The sequence below is a fragment of the Limulus polyphemus genome, unplaced genomic scaffold, assembly GCF_000517525.1.
Source record: "Limulus polyphemus unplaced genomic scaffold, Limulus_polyphemus-2.1.2 Scaffold61, whole genome shotgun sequence".
NCBI lineage: Eukaryota > Metazoa > Arthropoda > Merostomata > Xiphosura > Limulidae > Limulus > Limulus polyphemus.
In genome coordinates this window covers 413011-430880 of record NW_013665671.1, presented here as the reverse complement: position 1 = coordinate 430880, position 17870 = coordinate 413011, and the positions used below count along the sequence as shown (strand labels likewise).

At 31.6% G+C, this 17870-nt stretch overlaps 1 protein-coding gene across 4 annotated transcripts in view; it reads right to left on the bottom strand.

Annotated features, from left to right (window-relative positions):
• Positions 1 to 17870, bottom strand: part of LOC106464521 (RB1-inducible coiled-coil protein 1-like) — a 131708-nt gene that overhangs the window by 87001 nt on the left and 26837 nt on the right. For all 4 annotated transcript variants that reach the window (XR_002611856.1, XM_013924670.2, XM_022392721.1 and 1 more), the window contains 6 exons: positions 17258 to 17314; positions 16007 to 16177; positions 14983 to 15167; positions 11379 to 11565; positions 8768 to 8908; positions 6196 to 7008 (listed from right to left, as the gene is read on the bottom strand). Coding sequence is in view for 3 of the 4 variants with exons in the window: in XM_013924670.2 (XP_013780124.1) it covers positions 6196 to 7008; positions 8768 to 8908; positions 11379 to 11565; positions 14983 to 15167; positions 16007 to 16177; positions 17258 to 17314 (1554 nt within the window). In the remaining variant the exon portion in view is untranslated. The remainder of the gene's footprint in view (positions 1 to 6195; positions 7009 to 8767; positions 8909 to 11378; positions 11566 to 14982; positions 15168 to 16006; positions 16178 to 17257; positions 17315 to 17870) is intronic.

The following is a 17870-nucleotide window of genomic DNA, read 5'->3' as shown; positions in this document are numbered from 1 at the left end:
TAGAGAATCCATTTTTCATCACCAGTGACAATTCTGTTCAAAAATGGTTCGAGCTCATTACGCACCAGAAGAGACAAAGCAACATTCACACATTGCAAATAATGATCATCGGAGAGTTTGAGACACCTTGTTTATGGAGTTTTCTCATATTCATGAGATGTTTACGTATTGTTTCATGAGAGATATGCAATTTCAGGGCCATTTCACGAGTGTGTTGCCTTGAGTTAGACTCAACAAGAATCTTCAGAGCATCAATATCAATTCCAACATGTTGGCCCCTGCCATCACAGTTTTAAAGGCTAAAGTGTCCTGAACAAAATTTGCTGAACCATCATTGACACTTACAAATGTTCAAAATATTTCCATAAACTTCTTTGATATTCTTTGTGGCTATAGAGGCATTGTTTCCCTTCTTGTATTCAAAAGAATTACATGCCAAATGTTATGTCTAGTTGTGTGCCATCACTATAAGGAATTAGAGTATACTAAACTTTACACATTACATAGGCTACACTAATGTAACGTTTAGGTGGTTCATTTAACTATTATACACGATGTACATTTTTTGGGGGTGGTTAATGAAAGTGTTCCAAAATGCTACATTAATTTCTTGACAACCTAATATAAGAGATCCAGAGTCTGAAAACACAGAGATCTGGACTTGGTTCCCACTTGCTCGGTGATGAAGCTGATGATAGTGGAACTGTCAGAAAGAACCATAACCACCTACCCCACAAGAGTGGAAGGAAATGATACAGAGTCTGATGAACTGCCAAAGGTTCCAGGATGTTGATATTGAGAATAGCCTCTTTGACTGACTACTGACCGGATATCTCTTGTGGATCAAGAAAAGCCCCCAAACCCACCAAGAAAGCATCTCGGGAAAAGGTGGAGAAATGGTTATCAAGTACCTGTCTAGCCACGAAGCATCATCAGCCTTGATCCCAGGTAGAAGGGTGATAGGATGGTCCCAGGAATTGTGGGAGAAGTTCCACTGGTCAAGAAGCATCCAATGAAAGGAATGCATGTGCACCTGACCCAAGGGAACGAGTGCTTCCAAGAAAGCCCACATTTCCAAAAGAGATAGAGCCTATTGCACATGGAGAGAATGAGATGATAGGGCCTTCATGACTGCCTCCTCCATATCCTGGAAGCAAAGTAGAGAAAGCTGGGCCCAACCAAGATGAGAATTGAAGAGAACCCCTAAATGAATAAGATACTGCATGAGGATAGTAAAGAACTTCTTCAGCTTGATGAGAAACTCCACCCGAGCAACTTCTCAAAGTAAGTGGGTGTGAGTGACTGACTGGACACAGGAAGAGGCGAGCTGTATCCAGTCGTCCATGCAATGGTTAGGCTGAAAATCGAGTGAGTGAAGATGACATGCAAAAGAGCATAACACTTGACAAAATATATATATGGAGATGAAGAAAGACCAAATGGCAGCTCCCAGAACTGGAAGACAGAACCCTCATGAAAGAACCAAAAAAACTGACGTGACACTGGTGCAATTGGAATATGAAGATAAGCATCTGTCACATCAAAGTTGGTCATCCAAAGTCCCAGGGAAAAGCCCACTGAAGTGAGAGGTAGGACTCCATGGTGAAGTGAGGTGTCTCCAAATAGGTATATAGCTGGGACAGATCTATGATGGGTCTGCATGCTCAAAACTCTAAATGCAAATTTAAGCTAAAATAACTTAGATGGTAAAAAAAATTATAAAAATCTAACTTATCAAATACTGAGCAGAGAAGACATGAAAGACCTAAATTACTGACTGCAGAAATTAAGTCTATCCACACAAGCATACATAAACTTGCTAAACATAGGTATATCTACTGGGAGTGAGGAATACACACTGAAAAACTTACCACAGATCTCCTTTGAAGAAGAATAATACCTTACTCAGAAGATTACTTAGAGGCATGGTAACAGGTGGAAACTGCAATGGAAAGAAATTTCTACATAGTAGTTATATCAGTCTTCATAAAAAATTGTAACGCGAAAGGAAGATATCATTGCCCGAATTAAAACACAAACTCTCAACAAACTAAAGCCTGTGTTTTCCCAGCAGACATCATCAACCCCAATACCTGGGGACTTGTGTTAGAACTATTGTCTACAACGTAGCAATTTTATCATCCACCATATGAAATCTCGAATTCATATGAACAAATTAGAAAACAGAAATATTTCTAAAACAAATGAGTACAAACAATGGATATCAAATACAAGAAGTCGAAACCTGAAGTTGATACTAATATATGTTTGTAATCAAGCACAATCAAAATTTTGTAGACACATGGAGAACGAGTTAAAACATATGTCAATACACTAGGACGCCAATCAAGAAAGTGAGGATTGTGCTAGAATAGTAGAGGGAGACAGCTGCACTAGCTTAGAAGGTAGTCACATGATCAGCAAATGTTCTGACATGGCATGTAAATAAAGGGGTATAAAAGACTGGTTCGCTGTTTGCGAAGTTTTTAGCTATGCTTAGAGGGCAAACCAGGATCGAGATAGCTTTGGCTGATATAAATTTGTAATCAAGCACAATTAAAATTTTGTAGTCACATGGATAATGAGTTAAAACATATGTCTGTACACTAGAATTCCAATCGAGAAAGTGAGGATGGTGCTAGAATAGTAAAGGGAGATCGCTGCACTAGTATAGATGATGCAGTATGATTGATGGAGGGTAGTCACATGATCAGCAAATGTTCTGAAATGGCATATAAATAAAGGAGTATAAAAGACTAGTTCACTGTTAGCGAAAAGTTTTTTAGCAATGCTTAGAGGGCAAACCAGGATCGAGATAGCTTTGGGTGAAAGGAGGTAGTGCCATTTCAGAATTTTGGCTTTCTTTGTACTGATGATAAAATACAGAGAAAACTATGAGGCACTTAACCATACTAGTGTTTTTCAACACTGCAAGCCACTGAAGATAGTATAATGCTGAGAAAATTCTTACAGCAAGTGTTGGCTCCATTGATTCCTTTAGAAAGAGCCCAGTGAATAATATCAAGATTGTATCTGAATGTTGTTGCTGACCATGTTCAGCACAAAATGATGCAGTTCAATCCTTATGATCAAATGCTCTTCAAAAACAATACTGCAACAACTCATCATGCATGAACTGTTGAAAATTGGTTTGAAGATCATGATATAGGCTTCAGTCAATCCCTTGGGCCAATGCTAATTATTAGATCTAGAACTGAATGAAAATATTTGAGATGAACTTAAATTACAATTACCATAATAATTCTCTGCCAACATCTGTGAAGCAATTGCAGACAATGAGCTATAATCGAATAAGACACCTCAAGTCATACTGAGGATTGTACGCCACAATAAGTCCAGGCTATTATCAAGGGAAAAAGTGGTCCAACCTGATGTTAGTCAGGGAGCCCTGGTAAAGTGACTAGTTAACTTATGAATAGGTAGGTATTATTTTCTGATAGTATAAATTTATCAAATATTTAATATTTGAGCTATTTCTTATATACTTAATTTTCAGAGTAATTCTTTGAGAATGATGTTAAAAATAAAGCCTTTAGCAAGACTAACAGGTTTGCAAAGCTTACTTTCTGTTATATGCAAGAAAAATTATTTCAGTGTATTAAAATAAGGGGTTGTAGAGCTTTCTCAATATTATCAAGTACAAACATTTGTGGTGCATCATATATTTCCAAAGGAGATCAGAATAGAAAAAATTTGTCATCAATAGAATAGTTTATCCTCAACTATTAGGTTAGGATTTTGAAGTATTGATAAATATAGTATGTTTTATGTTTGTGTTTTGTGATTATGTTTTTTTAAAGAAAAACCAAACTTAATTAATGGTGACCTTGACCTTTAACACTTTAACCACAAAATTAATAGGGTTCATCTCCAGTTGCAAGAGAAGTGAACTATGAAAGTTTGTCAAAATCTGCTATTTAAAACTCTAATAATGGTGATTTCGACCTTTTAACCCTAAAATTAATAGAGTTCTTCCTTATCTATAAAGGAAGTGATTTGTTTATGGCTATAGTTATCATTTGGAAAGTAGATGTCTACATTTGGTATGATGGACAATGTCATTCGAAAATCTTTCCAAACCTTTTTGACTGGGGGAAAAAAAAAAAGGAGAACATTGGAAGAATAAGTCATATTCACTACTTCTGAAATTACAGCATTGTTTATATAAAGTAGTTTCTGCTTTTAAGAAATATTTTTCATAATCCACATACACCTGAATGAAATACTTATTAGTTTGTTGAAACCTTTATCCTTTATAATTCACATCTCCTTACATTACTCAGTAGCTTACAAAACGTCCTTTCCAAGTCACATCTCTAAGAAATACTTAGTATTTTTACAAAACAATTATAATCATCCACAGTTTTCTGAAATATTTACCCTCTTTAATTAGCATTTCGACATACTCACTAGTTCTAGAACCCACAAAACATTTTTAGCTGTTTCACTTTTATTGGAAAATGAGTGAATATTTTGAAATTAAACTTTTTCATACAGATAGCTTGTTTACAAGAAAAATATTACTAAGTAACCATACAAAACAAATGTCCCATTTTTTCAGTTTTCATTTAACACTGTAAAAGAAATGTTAAAAATAATAATATTACTATTTCACTTTAGCAGAATATGTTAGTGAAACTAATCACACAATTCAATGGGAAAAAATTGGTATTTTATCACAACCTGGAAATGTAACTGGTATGAATATATGTGAATCTATCAAGATAATTAAATGTAAAAAAAGTAAATTTAAATTATTGAATAAAGATGATGGACCTGATGTAAATGTTGTCAGTAGATGGTGTGAAATTCTTTAATATGTAAATTTGTGTTTTGATAACTGTATAAATGTTATTTTTTGCAAAACATTACACTCCTGAGGATGACGCAAGGGTATACGTCGAAACATGTAGAGTGTATGAGATTTTTTTCCAGTTTCATCGGTTTTTTTTTACCACTTTTCAACCTTGTAGAGTAAGTTATTGTATTTTAGTAATTTGGAGACTGGAAACAATCTCATTTTTATTGAATTGTGTACAAAATAATCGTTTTTTTAAAACATTTTTAGTTTTTAAGATTGAACATCACACACGTGCCAAAAAAATGTTGAAAAAAAAATTATTATCTGTTTCGTTTGAGACACAAATGTTCATTAATTTACCAATGGACCTCGCTGATGTGTTTGGATGAATACATTGATCCAAGAATAAAATTCTTTTTAACCAATCTAAAGGTTAGTTAGAATGCCAAATAAATTACAGTAATTTTTGTACAATCAAATATAATGAGTGGTATGCTTTTGGTTTTCTAAAATTCATATCTGAAAGCTACATTAATTATTTCTTGAACAACCAACACAGTTAGAAAAAAGAAGGCTTATGAAAGCAGGAACTGTGCTGAAAATTGGCCTAGATTGAACATAGATTCTAAATTCTTTTAATGTATGTTTTATTCATTTATTATTATATATTTTTTAACTGAAATAACTTAAATGATAAAGTTTTACTTGACTCAAGTGACACAAGAGGAACATACATAGTTAAAAATATCACTTGATTTAACATAAAATTATATTTACTCTAAACTCTCCAAACTCCCTCTGGGTGACTCATTGCCTGTCACAGTAGTTTAGTTATGCACAGTTTGAACAGCAATAAATTTAAATGAAAGCAGTTGTGAAAAGATAAGTAAACTAAAATTCTGAAGATTAAAAAAACTAAATATCTGCTACAATATAGTCATTCTGGAAAAAGTATTTATGATTATATTTTATGTTTTTCAACTTTTGCTCCAGTTAGCATTAGGGTAGAAAAAACAGGAGATAAAGTATAAAGTTTTAGGGGAAAACAGCTTTGGGCATTCAGTTAGGAAGTTCTAGAGGTTATGTAAGTGGAATATGAAACTGTACAATAATAACAGTATTTTTATTCTCAACAAAAAAATCGCCTTGCACTCAAACTAGTAAGAGTCGCAGACAGACTCACTGAATGCACAGATAAAACTTTAATACAAATAATTTATTAAAATTCCTAATTTTTTGTGTACAACATACTTGTAAATTCAGAATTATAGTAAACATTATCATGCTTAACTTCACAGATATGATGGTTGGTGCAATGCAGCAACACCATTCATATAAGGATAAATACAAAAATTACCATTAACTGTTTTTACCTGAACATCTAGTAATGTTGAATGTTTCTCTTCTAACTGTTTTTGTAACTCAGCAATTACTTGATGATGAGATTTTACCATATGGCTTCCCCTTCCTGCACCAGAGGTGCCATTGCTTTCTGTATAAGAGGATGGCAGAGATTCATCAATATAGAAATCAGCTGTCAGAAAATCATGAGACACGAAATTTGAATTTGACAATGGAAAATCTCTTAAAGTTTTTTTAATATCCCCATCACTATGAGCTTTTCTAATTCCTAGTTTTTCTGTCAGAACTTTCTTATGCTCTGAATCTGCAGCTCGATGTTGGTGAAAACATTGCTTAAAGATCACTGGTTTTGGAAAGAATTCTGATTCCTCCTTTGAACCAAAGGGCTCAAACCCTTCTCCACTGTATTCCTTCCAGTCTCTGTGAGAAATTCCTGGTACTTCCATTGAAGTTACAGGTATTTTCTTAACACAACTACACTGCTCCTTTTCAGTAATTTGTTCTCTTAATGTATATTCTGCTGTCTGTTGTACATGACTAAAATCTCTGGCTGCTAAATCCTCCTCATCAGAAGTTGTGAGCATTTTTGACCTTGCAATCACTCTTGAGTCAAAAGCCCTATGTGTTGTGTTTTGCTGCTCATTACTCAAGAATCTGTACTCTGTAAATTCTGAGAGTTTTTGCACTGTAGCAATATGTTTTTCTGTATTTTCAGAAAGAGATATAAAGTTTTCTACAAACTCTGGAAGTTTCTTTTTCAGTTCCTCTACATCTTCTTCAAATATGCTTGGAAGCTCTTGGTCAAATGGTTCAGGCCTGTTGATCTACCAGATTATAATATAAATGGGTTTATTTTGAAATAAGATAGTACCATGAATAACTACAAAGTAATATCAAAGATCAAAAATACAAAAACAAAAAGATATTAAAATACTCAAATGATCAACATTGTTTTGTACACAATTAAAGTCTTTATTCTACGAATGGTCAATGGTCTCAAAAGGCACTCTACATGTTTCAACTTCAACATACATCATCCTCAGGAGTGTAAAAAACAAATGTTGTGCAAGCATATAAATACAAAAATCCATACTCATGTAACTACTTAGTTTACATACTTAAAAACAACCAGGGCTTTTTGTATTTATATGGTTGTGCAATATTTGTATTTCACACTCCTGAAGATGACGTGAATCTATGTCAAAACATGTAATGTGCCTTTTAAGACCATTGCTCTGTCTTAGAATAAAGATTTTAACTGTGTACCAAACAGTGTTGATCATTTGAGTATTTTAAAACATTTTTCACATTTACACAAGTCTCTTGAATTTAACCCTTTAATACCAAAACACTTTCATAGAGTAATTTTTAATCATCACCTGATAAACAAATTATTTAAAAAAAATATACAAGTCTTTTGTTTATGTAACCTCTTTAGGAATAGTAAAATGGGAAACAAAAGTTCAAAAATAGAAAGAAACTACTTTTTTTAAAATGAAAATTAGTCTTTAGAGGTAGCATGAGGTACTTATGGTCCAAAAAAATATATGAGAAAGAAATTTTTGAAACACTATAATAAAACAGAAAAAATTGTTGAGCTGAATTATCAAAACATAAAAAAAATCAGACTTTAAAATTACTTAAAAGTCTAAAAGTAGTAAAGCAAATAGATGTACATATAAATTTCATGTAATACTTGTGAACCAAAATCTACACAACAGAAATTCTTTTCAAATAATTCAATCCTCCATATTTACTTAATTTCCATAACAATATCAACTTTATATAGAAAATCTATTAACTTGTTAACTAAAACTATCATGAATAAATAACAGTATCTGCCTAGATCATGGTATAATACAATTATAATGTGTAATTCTTCATCCACCAGTATTATTTTCAAAATAAAATCATTCTACTAATATGAGCTGGACTAAGTCTAAAGCAGCAACTTGATCTAATACTACCAGAATATGTACTTGCTACTAAAAATCTTGGAAGGTAGATAAATCATAAAGCAAATATTCCAGAAACCTGAGTGCTTTCATATGGTCTACCTTCTGAAAAAAATGCCCAAGTTATCCAATTTCTTGTACTGAAAGACTACTAAGCAAATATTTCATTCACAATAATAAAAAATTTATAAGAAAAGCCTTATACAGTACAAATGTGACAAAATATTCTATGCCAACAAAAAATCACTAGCTCATCAACAATTTTTGAGACACTAGGAACTACAAAGGAATAAGGGCAAATTAGAGTTTTATTACACAACCGTGAAGTTAAGAATCATATCACTTATGCTTTTCACATAACACAAATCTTTTTGCAAATGTTCTATGTTAAAAATAAAAACAGACAAAGCTCACAATCTAACAAAAAGATTGGATAATTTGAAAAATTGTGAAATCATTGAGAAACATTCAAACATCTTGTAGCTCATGCATAATTTTAAAATGAATAATTAAACACTTCTATTTGTAACTACAGTAATGAAGCAATTATTAAAATACAGAAATCAGCATGCCAAATGAATTTAGCTTAACAAAATATTAATACATTTTCTGAACCAAATCTACTCACAGCAAATGGAGGTGGAAGATCTTCCATACCAGGAAAAAGTGACTGAAGAAAGTGATTAGCAATCTTTTCATTGAAAGCTTTTCTAGTTGTCACTTCCACCTCATATTCATGCACAGAATGCTCTGATAAACTATTTGCCCACTGAAATTTTAGAAGAAATAGTCAAATTTACATATTTATACACTTGTGTCAAAGTTAAAATTTTCCTTACCTGAAAATGTATTTCAGATTCATACTTACTCTCTGCATCACTAAGAGCTATTACTTCATAGGTAACCGCTGTGGAATTTCCTGCACATGTTACAAGCCTTGAACAAACTCTCACCCCCTACAAGTGTCCACGTGTACTGCATCAGCTTATGACATAACTGTCATAATACTGCAGTATTCCACCAATAGGAGGGTGACATGACCTCCATTTATGGTAATCCCTGTGAGAACAAGCCTACGATCATAGGCTCATTCTTGATGTTACTGAAAATGTTACTGAATTGGGAAGAAAGAGTGGAAATGTGGTACAAAGAGATAAGTATTTATCTAAAAACTATTTTCAGATAAGATAAATGTTAACTTAATGAATGTTATTTACCTGTCTGCACCACTAAGAGTTAGAATCCCGCACAGAAAATGGTAGAGTGACAAATAATCAGTTACAAAGGTAAGCTTTTTTCTGAAATAACAACAGAAAAGGAAAGCCAATGGGGTATGATTTCCAGAAAACTGGAGCAGCCCCTTTATAAGAAACTGCATCCTTCTCAAGCAGAGAATACTCTTCACCCATCTTGCTGTTATTTATCCATTCACACACACACACACATACATACATACACACTATATATATATATATATATATATTACAAAAATAAAGGATATTGGGTAAATTCAGTGTCAGTGATAATGATAGGTGGGTGAAACATGAGTGTGTGTAGAGTGGCTAGGTTGTTAGGCTATTCTGTCTTGAAGAAATACTAACATGAGATAAATATTGTAATGAAAGGTGGAGGAAGGAGGAGATCACACATGCATCCCGAGACAAATCCAAGTCCCATCCATTTATCTACTGGGAACTGCTTGGGAGATGTTGTAATGGGCGTTGGGTGCCCTGTACTACATTTCCAGGGAACACCTCAGCTCTACATCTCAAACCATCTCTTACCAAGCAGAAGGAACCACTCCCAGAAGAAACTCTACATCCTCAGAAGCTATGAACATGGGAAATAATAGTTTTCCATGCTACACTAGAAGAATGTGAGGGGGGGATAAGCAATGAGGAGAACATCTCAAATTAGGTCCACACCAAAAGACAGTTCAATGATTAACTATGCCTAAAAACATTAAGCGAGAGACAGATGTAAGATGGTGCTGTCTGTTTTTGGAATAGTTGGAGAAAAATGCCTGAAAAGCAATGTCTGGGCCTCAGGACTTTTTTTTGTTTTTATTTTTATTCATTTGTTTATTTTTATATTTGTTTATCATTATATTTATCTATTTATATATATATATATGTGTGTGTATGTGTATGGAATATGTGGTTGAAAGTACTCTAAAGTAGAGATGTGGTTGCTAGGGTAAATGAACCAGATGGAAGGAACAAGAGTGTAACAAGGACAAAAGCAATGTAATGCTAAAAAAAAGAAAGGCAGTTGAAACCAAAGGAAAAAAAACAAGTCTGAACAAAGGCAGTGCCTATGAAAGAATGAGTCAATGGTAATGTTCTAGTGCTCATGGGTAATACTGGGCATGGAGGTTGTATCACCCTTCTAATGATGAAAAGCAACAGCATTATGACAATTACACCACAGGCTTGTGGAATAACCACAGACTCATATAGGGTTCAAGGCATGCTCAGGAAATTCTATAGCAAGGTATTAGCTTTAATTGTGCAGAGAAATAAATAACTTTTCAGAATTTACATTTCTAAAAATTACAATAAATCATAAGTTCTATAAATCAAACTCTTATTAATAAAACTCCATAAAAAATGGAAAAGACGAAAATATAGGTAGAATTAAGAAAAACTTCCAAAGATTTTTTGGATTTATTTACCAATCAAGACACACGGTAGTGTGTCATACAGCTAAACCACCCTCATGCTCCAAGTTGAACAAAAAATGCAGTCTAGCTAACTAATGAATGAATATTTGCTGTAAAATTCTTATCAATGCTATAAGCATAGCCACCAGTTTGACTGCCAATTTTGATTTCATTACTTTAAGTCGCACACTCAATCCTTTTTTGGCCACACCTAAGGTGTTTTTGATTAGATTTTAATTGCAAGAATGATTCATTTTCAGAAAAGACAGAATTGCAAGATTTTCATATAAAAAATCATTATATCACTCCTTATGTTTTCAGCTTAAATAGTACTTACCTAAAACGTGTATTACAATAATTAAAAATTAAAAAAATTTCAATTTTATGTGTATTAGAATAAACTGTTAATTCAAAAACAGTTGTCATGCTAGGTATTATATATTATATTACAACTAATTTCTGATTATATATACATATTACCATGTATTTTTTGGCACCAATGAGCCCATGTCAAAAACCAAAGACTATTCTTTAAAAATATATACCCAAGTATATTAAATAAATAAATATATTTCACCTGCATGAAAGCAGTAGAAAACTCTCTTCTCCTAACTACTTCTACAACAGCAGCAATATAAACTTGAGGAGTAAGATGAATCTGTTCTACAACATCTAGGTGACATTTCAATCTTTTCAAATGTTCATGATATATAGAGAGCTTATTGTCTAAATCAGAGATTTTTCCTTCAACATACATTATCCACCTGAAAGAAAGTAAAAATAAAAGTAAACACTGCCAGAATTCTGTATAAATTGTAAATGAAATTAGGTAATCAATTTCAGCTTAACCCTTTTGGTATGGGTACCCTTTACTGCACATGACACAAAGTTTTAGTATCTTACATTCAAAATTTTATTAAACTACTTTTTGTTTATGTTATACCAATTAGAATAGAATAAAATCTTGGCTAACAATCCATATTTTAATAGTATACAAGTTTTAAGTTCTTAATTCTAAAAGGAAATATACAAAAAAATCCTGAATTTCCACTAGTGTAACACACGAAAAATTTTGCCTTAGCATGTCATCATCTCTATTTTATCAACCACCCCTCGAAAATGTATGAAATTAAACGTAAAAAGTTCTCTATAAAATCATTACTGCTCAAACAGACCATAATTCTTATGGCCTTCAATTTTGTTTTGTTACAGAGCTATCAAAGAGAAAATCAGACCCCTCCTGCCACATCCTCTCTTTCACAATTGGTTGATAGTTCTCTCTTATGTTCCAGATTTTGTTAAACAAGACCGATGTCTGTAGGTTTACTTTCTTCTTAGAATTCTTCTCAAGAAGTCGATAAGCCGTCTTAACGTTGTTAGAACAACGGGTAAAAGTTGTAGATAAGTGATGAGTTGGCCGACGCGTTTCGAATGCGTTCTGCATCCATGATCAAGGCTGAATGTTGTGTAAATTGTGATTACTGTTGGTGGATATTTATAGGTATGGGTAAGCAGGTGGTGGTATCTAGCTCGTGGAAGGTGTTAATTGGTGGAGTGTTGTATTGTGGCTTGGGGGTTTCTCGCCAAGAAGTAGCAGTGTGCGTGCTGTTCCTGTCAATTGTTTGTTGATTACGGGAGGTTGCTGTAGGATTTTTATTGCTCGTGTATTTGAAGAGTTGTGAAGTCATTAAATCGGCGGTTTACTTTGGTGTTTTGTACTAGGTCCTGACGTGCGAGTTTTTGGTTGTGGATGCGGGCACAATCTTCTTTGATGGCTCCATTTTGTAGGTGCATTGTTAGGCGTCTTGACAGGGTTGTGGTAGTCATTCCGATGTAGGAGGCGTTTGCCTACAAGAAAATCTGTCACCAAAGTACACCAACATTCTTATGTTTCATTATATATTATTTATAACCAATAGAAAGTCAAGGTTTTCATCTATCAAATGGTGTATTGTATAACATTGTGTTTTGAACAGATAACCATCAATGTCACTCTGAGTAGCAACATCGTTCCCGTGCAAAAGTTAACGACTAGCTTCGATGAATTTCTAACGGCTCTTGTCGCATAGTTAGAAATACAGGAAAATTTTTAGAAGTGAATTTGTCTATTTTTGCATGTTATTAGTCTATATTCTTTGGCGTATTATTTAATTAAATAAAAATTGTTAAATGCTTTACTATAATCACTAAAAAAAAAATCATGCTTAACTCTCATCGACAATCAAGGGCAAGAAAAAAGAAAATTGGGTAAATACTTTATTTCTTGTTTTTCATATTTATTCTTTATTTATTACTATAAAAGTAACTAAAATTAAAAGTACGGATCTCTTTAAGTTATTTACCCGAATGATTTACAACTTGTGATGGCATGGATAGCAGTTAGACATGGTTCAAAAACAAAACAATAAAATTTAATTATAAATAGATGTATAATATTACGAACTTAGAGCTACTTGACATGAGCTGCATGTTACCACGAGTGATTTACAACTTGTGATGGCGTGGATAGCAGTTAGACACAGTTCTAAAATAAAACAATAAAATTTAATTATAAATAGATGTATAATATTACAAACTTAGAGCTACTTAGGATAAATGAATGTAGTTTCATGTTACAATTTGAAGTCTACTAGAAAAAAAGAAGGTTAATTTAGGTTTATTTAGATTTTTTTTGGGTGGTTACGAGGTCAGTCGATTTGACTGATCCCATTTTGAGATTAGGGTAGAGAAAATAACATATAAACTAAGGATTTAGTGAAAAAAAAACATTTGAAACGCATTTAGGAGGTTTTATGGATTACACAAAGGAAATTTGAGATGGCAAAAAGTATTTTTAATTTTAACATGAAAATTATTTTGTACATGGTCTATTCAAAACAAATACTCAATATATTCATGGACAAAACTTTATTTTATTCTATTAAAAATACTTCACTAAGAAATATGACTTTTTTTTTTTATGTGAAAGACTTGTAATATTAACTGAAAGACTGCCAAATTTTGTGAAGATATACCCAATATATAGAGAGTTATAAGTATTAAATCTATGTCAACTTTAAACGAGTACAGAAGGTCACGTGACTCAGTCATATCGGAAGAGTTAAATACCCAAATTAAAACCTTGACCAAAAAATATGACTGTATGTCATCATGATCATGATAAAAAACCAACATCATAAACTTTCTCTCCCTCCATCCATCATTTAACTCACTCCCTCTCTCTTTTTATCTACCTATCTCTCTCCATTTCTATCTATTTCTGTCTATATGAGAGTTGAGATAAGTTTACAATAATATTTCCACTCATTATAATCATAAAAAAGGGTAATATATACTAATGACATAGTTAAAAACTATAAACATTAACAAATATTTATAATTATCACTTAAAAATAAAAAAACAGCAGCATGGAACTAAAACAGATTTAATAAATAATTTTTTCTGAAATCACAAACATCCATGCCTAAAATGTAAAAAAAATTAACTTATAAAATTTAAAATTTATTTTTATATAAATATGTAATATTATGTCTAAATGCCAAACATTATATTCCTCATTTTCATGACTCATCATTTGATACCAAACTTAAAACATCTATTAAAACGTTACAAACAAAAAGTAAAAATAAATATTTTTAACACATGATAGTAGCAAGTGTTAAACAGGAGGTGCACAAAAAGAAAACAGAAAATTTTGATAAAGAAAATGAGTATTGATTAATTTCACTGATACTGAAAAATAAATTTTAGAAATTCCTTATAACATGTCCATTATGATGAAAATTACTTTTTTACCACTTCAGTTTAACTTACAAAATAGAAAGTCTCAAAACAGCCATAAAAAAAAAGATGAGGAAAAATTAAAGATCTTAAAAAATCCGAAACAATTAAACATACTTTGTCTATTAATACAAATTCATAATTATGTTCATGCTAAAACAAATACAATTCACTATTATTTCTAATTAATTTATTCCAAATCTAATGATAATTTAATTAAGTATTTTGACACTAAGTTATAGGTCAACTTGTCAGAATGTGCTATTTTATATCTTAAAAAACATAGAAGATTGGTCTTGTATCTAAAAAGAAAACTTAAATATATCTGTGTGTAATTAATGCTTCAAATTATTTTTAAATAATCTATTTAAGTAAATTAAACTAATAAATTAGACTATACCCAAGTCGTATGTGTAAATTTGAAGAGAGTTCTTTCTTTGCATCCATACATCGTTGCAAAATCCCTTCTAACTGCACATGGTTTTTTAGCATTAACTGAAGCTGTTTACTGTGGCATGTACACAAATCTGGTAAAATAGAAGTATCTCCAATATTACTCGCTCTTGTTTGATTCTGCACAAATGCCTAAAAATTTCAAGAAAATGAGTAAGCAAAAATCACATTCCAATTGTCAGATACATTTTGCATTATTTTTTCACTATTTAAAAACAAATTCTGATCCTTTCTTTTAACTTTCAAAGTCTTTACAATTTTCTTTAACTTTATTATATGATTTAAATTTCAAATTTTCTAGTATCCTGAAAAATCCATATGAATGTTTGCTCAATAACAGTATAATTCACTGTCAAACTATTTTGTAAAAAAGTTATGATAGAGCTAATAACTACATGACTTCATTTGAGTAAAATTATTCTTAATTTGTTTTAAAATAAAATTTTATAATTACCTAAGCCATGCTTATAGCCCAGTATATATAGCAAGTTCTAAACTAATCTGGTAAATCTTGAATGAAAATGTTTCATAAGTATGTATAATTGTGAATACTAATTTGTTTTTTATTATAAAAAAAAATCTAAACAATCAAGAAAAATGCACAATTCTACAAATTAACCACCAAATGAATTTTTTTTCAAGTACAAATTTCTTCAAAGATTATATTATCATGCTAGTACTTGTAATAATGGAATTACAATGCCTTATATGAAAAGTAAAACTAAAATCCAATATATACTTCCCCTCCTTCCCCCCAAAAAAGGTAGTTAGCTCAGAAAGGAAAGTGCTACATGCATAAAGCACAACTAAAATCCATTAAGGAGCCCTCCCATAATTCCATCTTCTGCTTTATGGCCAAAATATTTATCAGAAACCATCAAACTAATATGTTAAATAGTTCATGACATCATATCAAACAAACACCCACAACTGATAGAACTAATTTTGACTGTATAAACTTTGAAACATACCTGGGCCAAGTCATTCTGTTCTCTTACAATTCGTTGCGCCTCAAACATCAACTTCTCTAGTCCATACAAGCGAGCTTCTAGACCTTTAACTTCTTTCATATCAGCATTGTCTAACTTTTCTAAAGTGTCAGCTATTTCACCACATAATACATGTAGTGTGCTCCCACTAAACTGGATATGAAACATGAATTAGTAAAGAATTCATAATATCTTTAAATACAGAATACAATCAAATTCACAAATAAATATAATATTATTTGTTAATGAAGTATATTAATTATTCTTATTTATTCAATACTGTTTATTTTATTATTGTTTAATATTATTTCAGTTGCAATTCATTCATTTCATTTTAGCAGCATGAGCATCACTTTTGCTCAAGTTCAAAATAAAATAATGACCAACTTTTTGTAACTCAACAAGCTGCCAGTTTGACTGAAATGAATAGTGAAATGATGTTGCCAATTTTTTAACTACCTGATCCCTATACATACTGCTTGTCTGGAGAATTGAGACTTTCATCACACACTTAAATTACTGATTCATGAAAAATAGATATATTATGTTAAAGCTGATGCTGTATGTTATAATTATATCAAGTTAACAAACTGAGCAGCATCTACACGTTCCATCAGTATCTATCCCAATGCAATATTATTCATAACAGTGTCCAGTTAAACATTTTAATCTTTTTTTTTATATATTTAAACATTTCATCACTATCTGCAACATCATTACTGCAACAAATACTTTTAAAACATTTTATTATTAGATGTTCAGTTAACTCTTAACATACTAATCACAGAACCATTCCTCCCCCCCCCCCAAAAAAAAGAGTTCAGACAGTAAATAACTCATTACATATTTCAGGGTGAGAAAGAACCTACAGTTGTCTTTTAACATAACTTGTTGTTCAGCAAGTAAATAGCTTGATGATGGATCATGAGAGAAAAGATTCAAAACAAAATTATTTTAAGTTCTGATATTTTAAAATTTCTGGATAAAATTATTTTGATGAAAAGTATTTTATTACCCTAGGACCTTTAACTGCATTTCATTTTCCAAGGACTTCCCAGTCCTGTAAATTAAAAAATTTACAGGACTTGCCAGCACCCACAAAAATCCTGACAATGTCACATACTTGTGAAACACTTTTAACTGAGTCTATTCTGTTAAATTTTCTAATAACTCGTGTTTTTAGTGTGAATTTCATTAACCTTTATTTCCCAGTAACCATAATACATATCTTACTTGTTCAAGTCCTCGAAGACACTGATCTGCAACATGTTCGAGACTACTCTGATTATCCTAATTAAAAAATAAAAATTAATGATAATAAAATATTCTTTCAAATTAATTGATGCTTTATATACAATTGGTTAAAAGTAAGCAGCATCAAGTTTTGTTACACTATCACTAAGTTTTATGTGCAAAAAAGTTACTGTACTACAAGGATGAAAATATGCAGAAAATAATATAAAAAGTAACAGATGTTGAGGGCCTCTCATAAACACTCAGAAATCAATTTCTCATAGGCAAGGTAGTTCATTGTATAAGGGTTCACAACCACCAACATATAATGTAATAGCTAGTATGTATGGAAAGCACCATAAGACCTCCAAGTTTGAAATTGCATAAAAAATTAAGTAAATGCCCACAGTGATGTAAAGATGAATTTCTCAAAGATAACTTTCAAGTACATGTTTGTAAATACTTTACGATAATTACATTTTACCATACTATACACCTGGAAAAAAGTTAAGCACCCCCAAATATTTTTCAGGATTGCTTATTGAAAATAAGGTTTAATTTTCATGATGTTGAGCAATGTTCATAATTTCAAACATAATTAAAAGGATGCGAG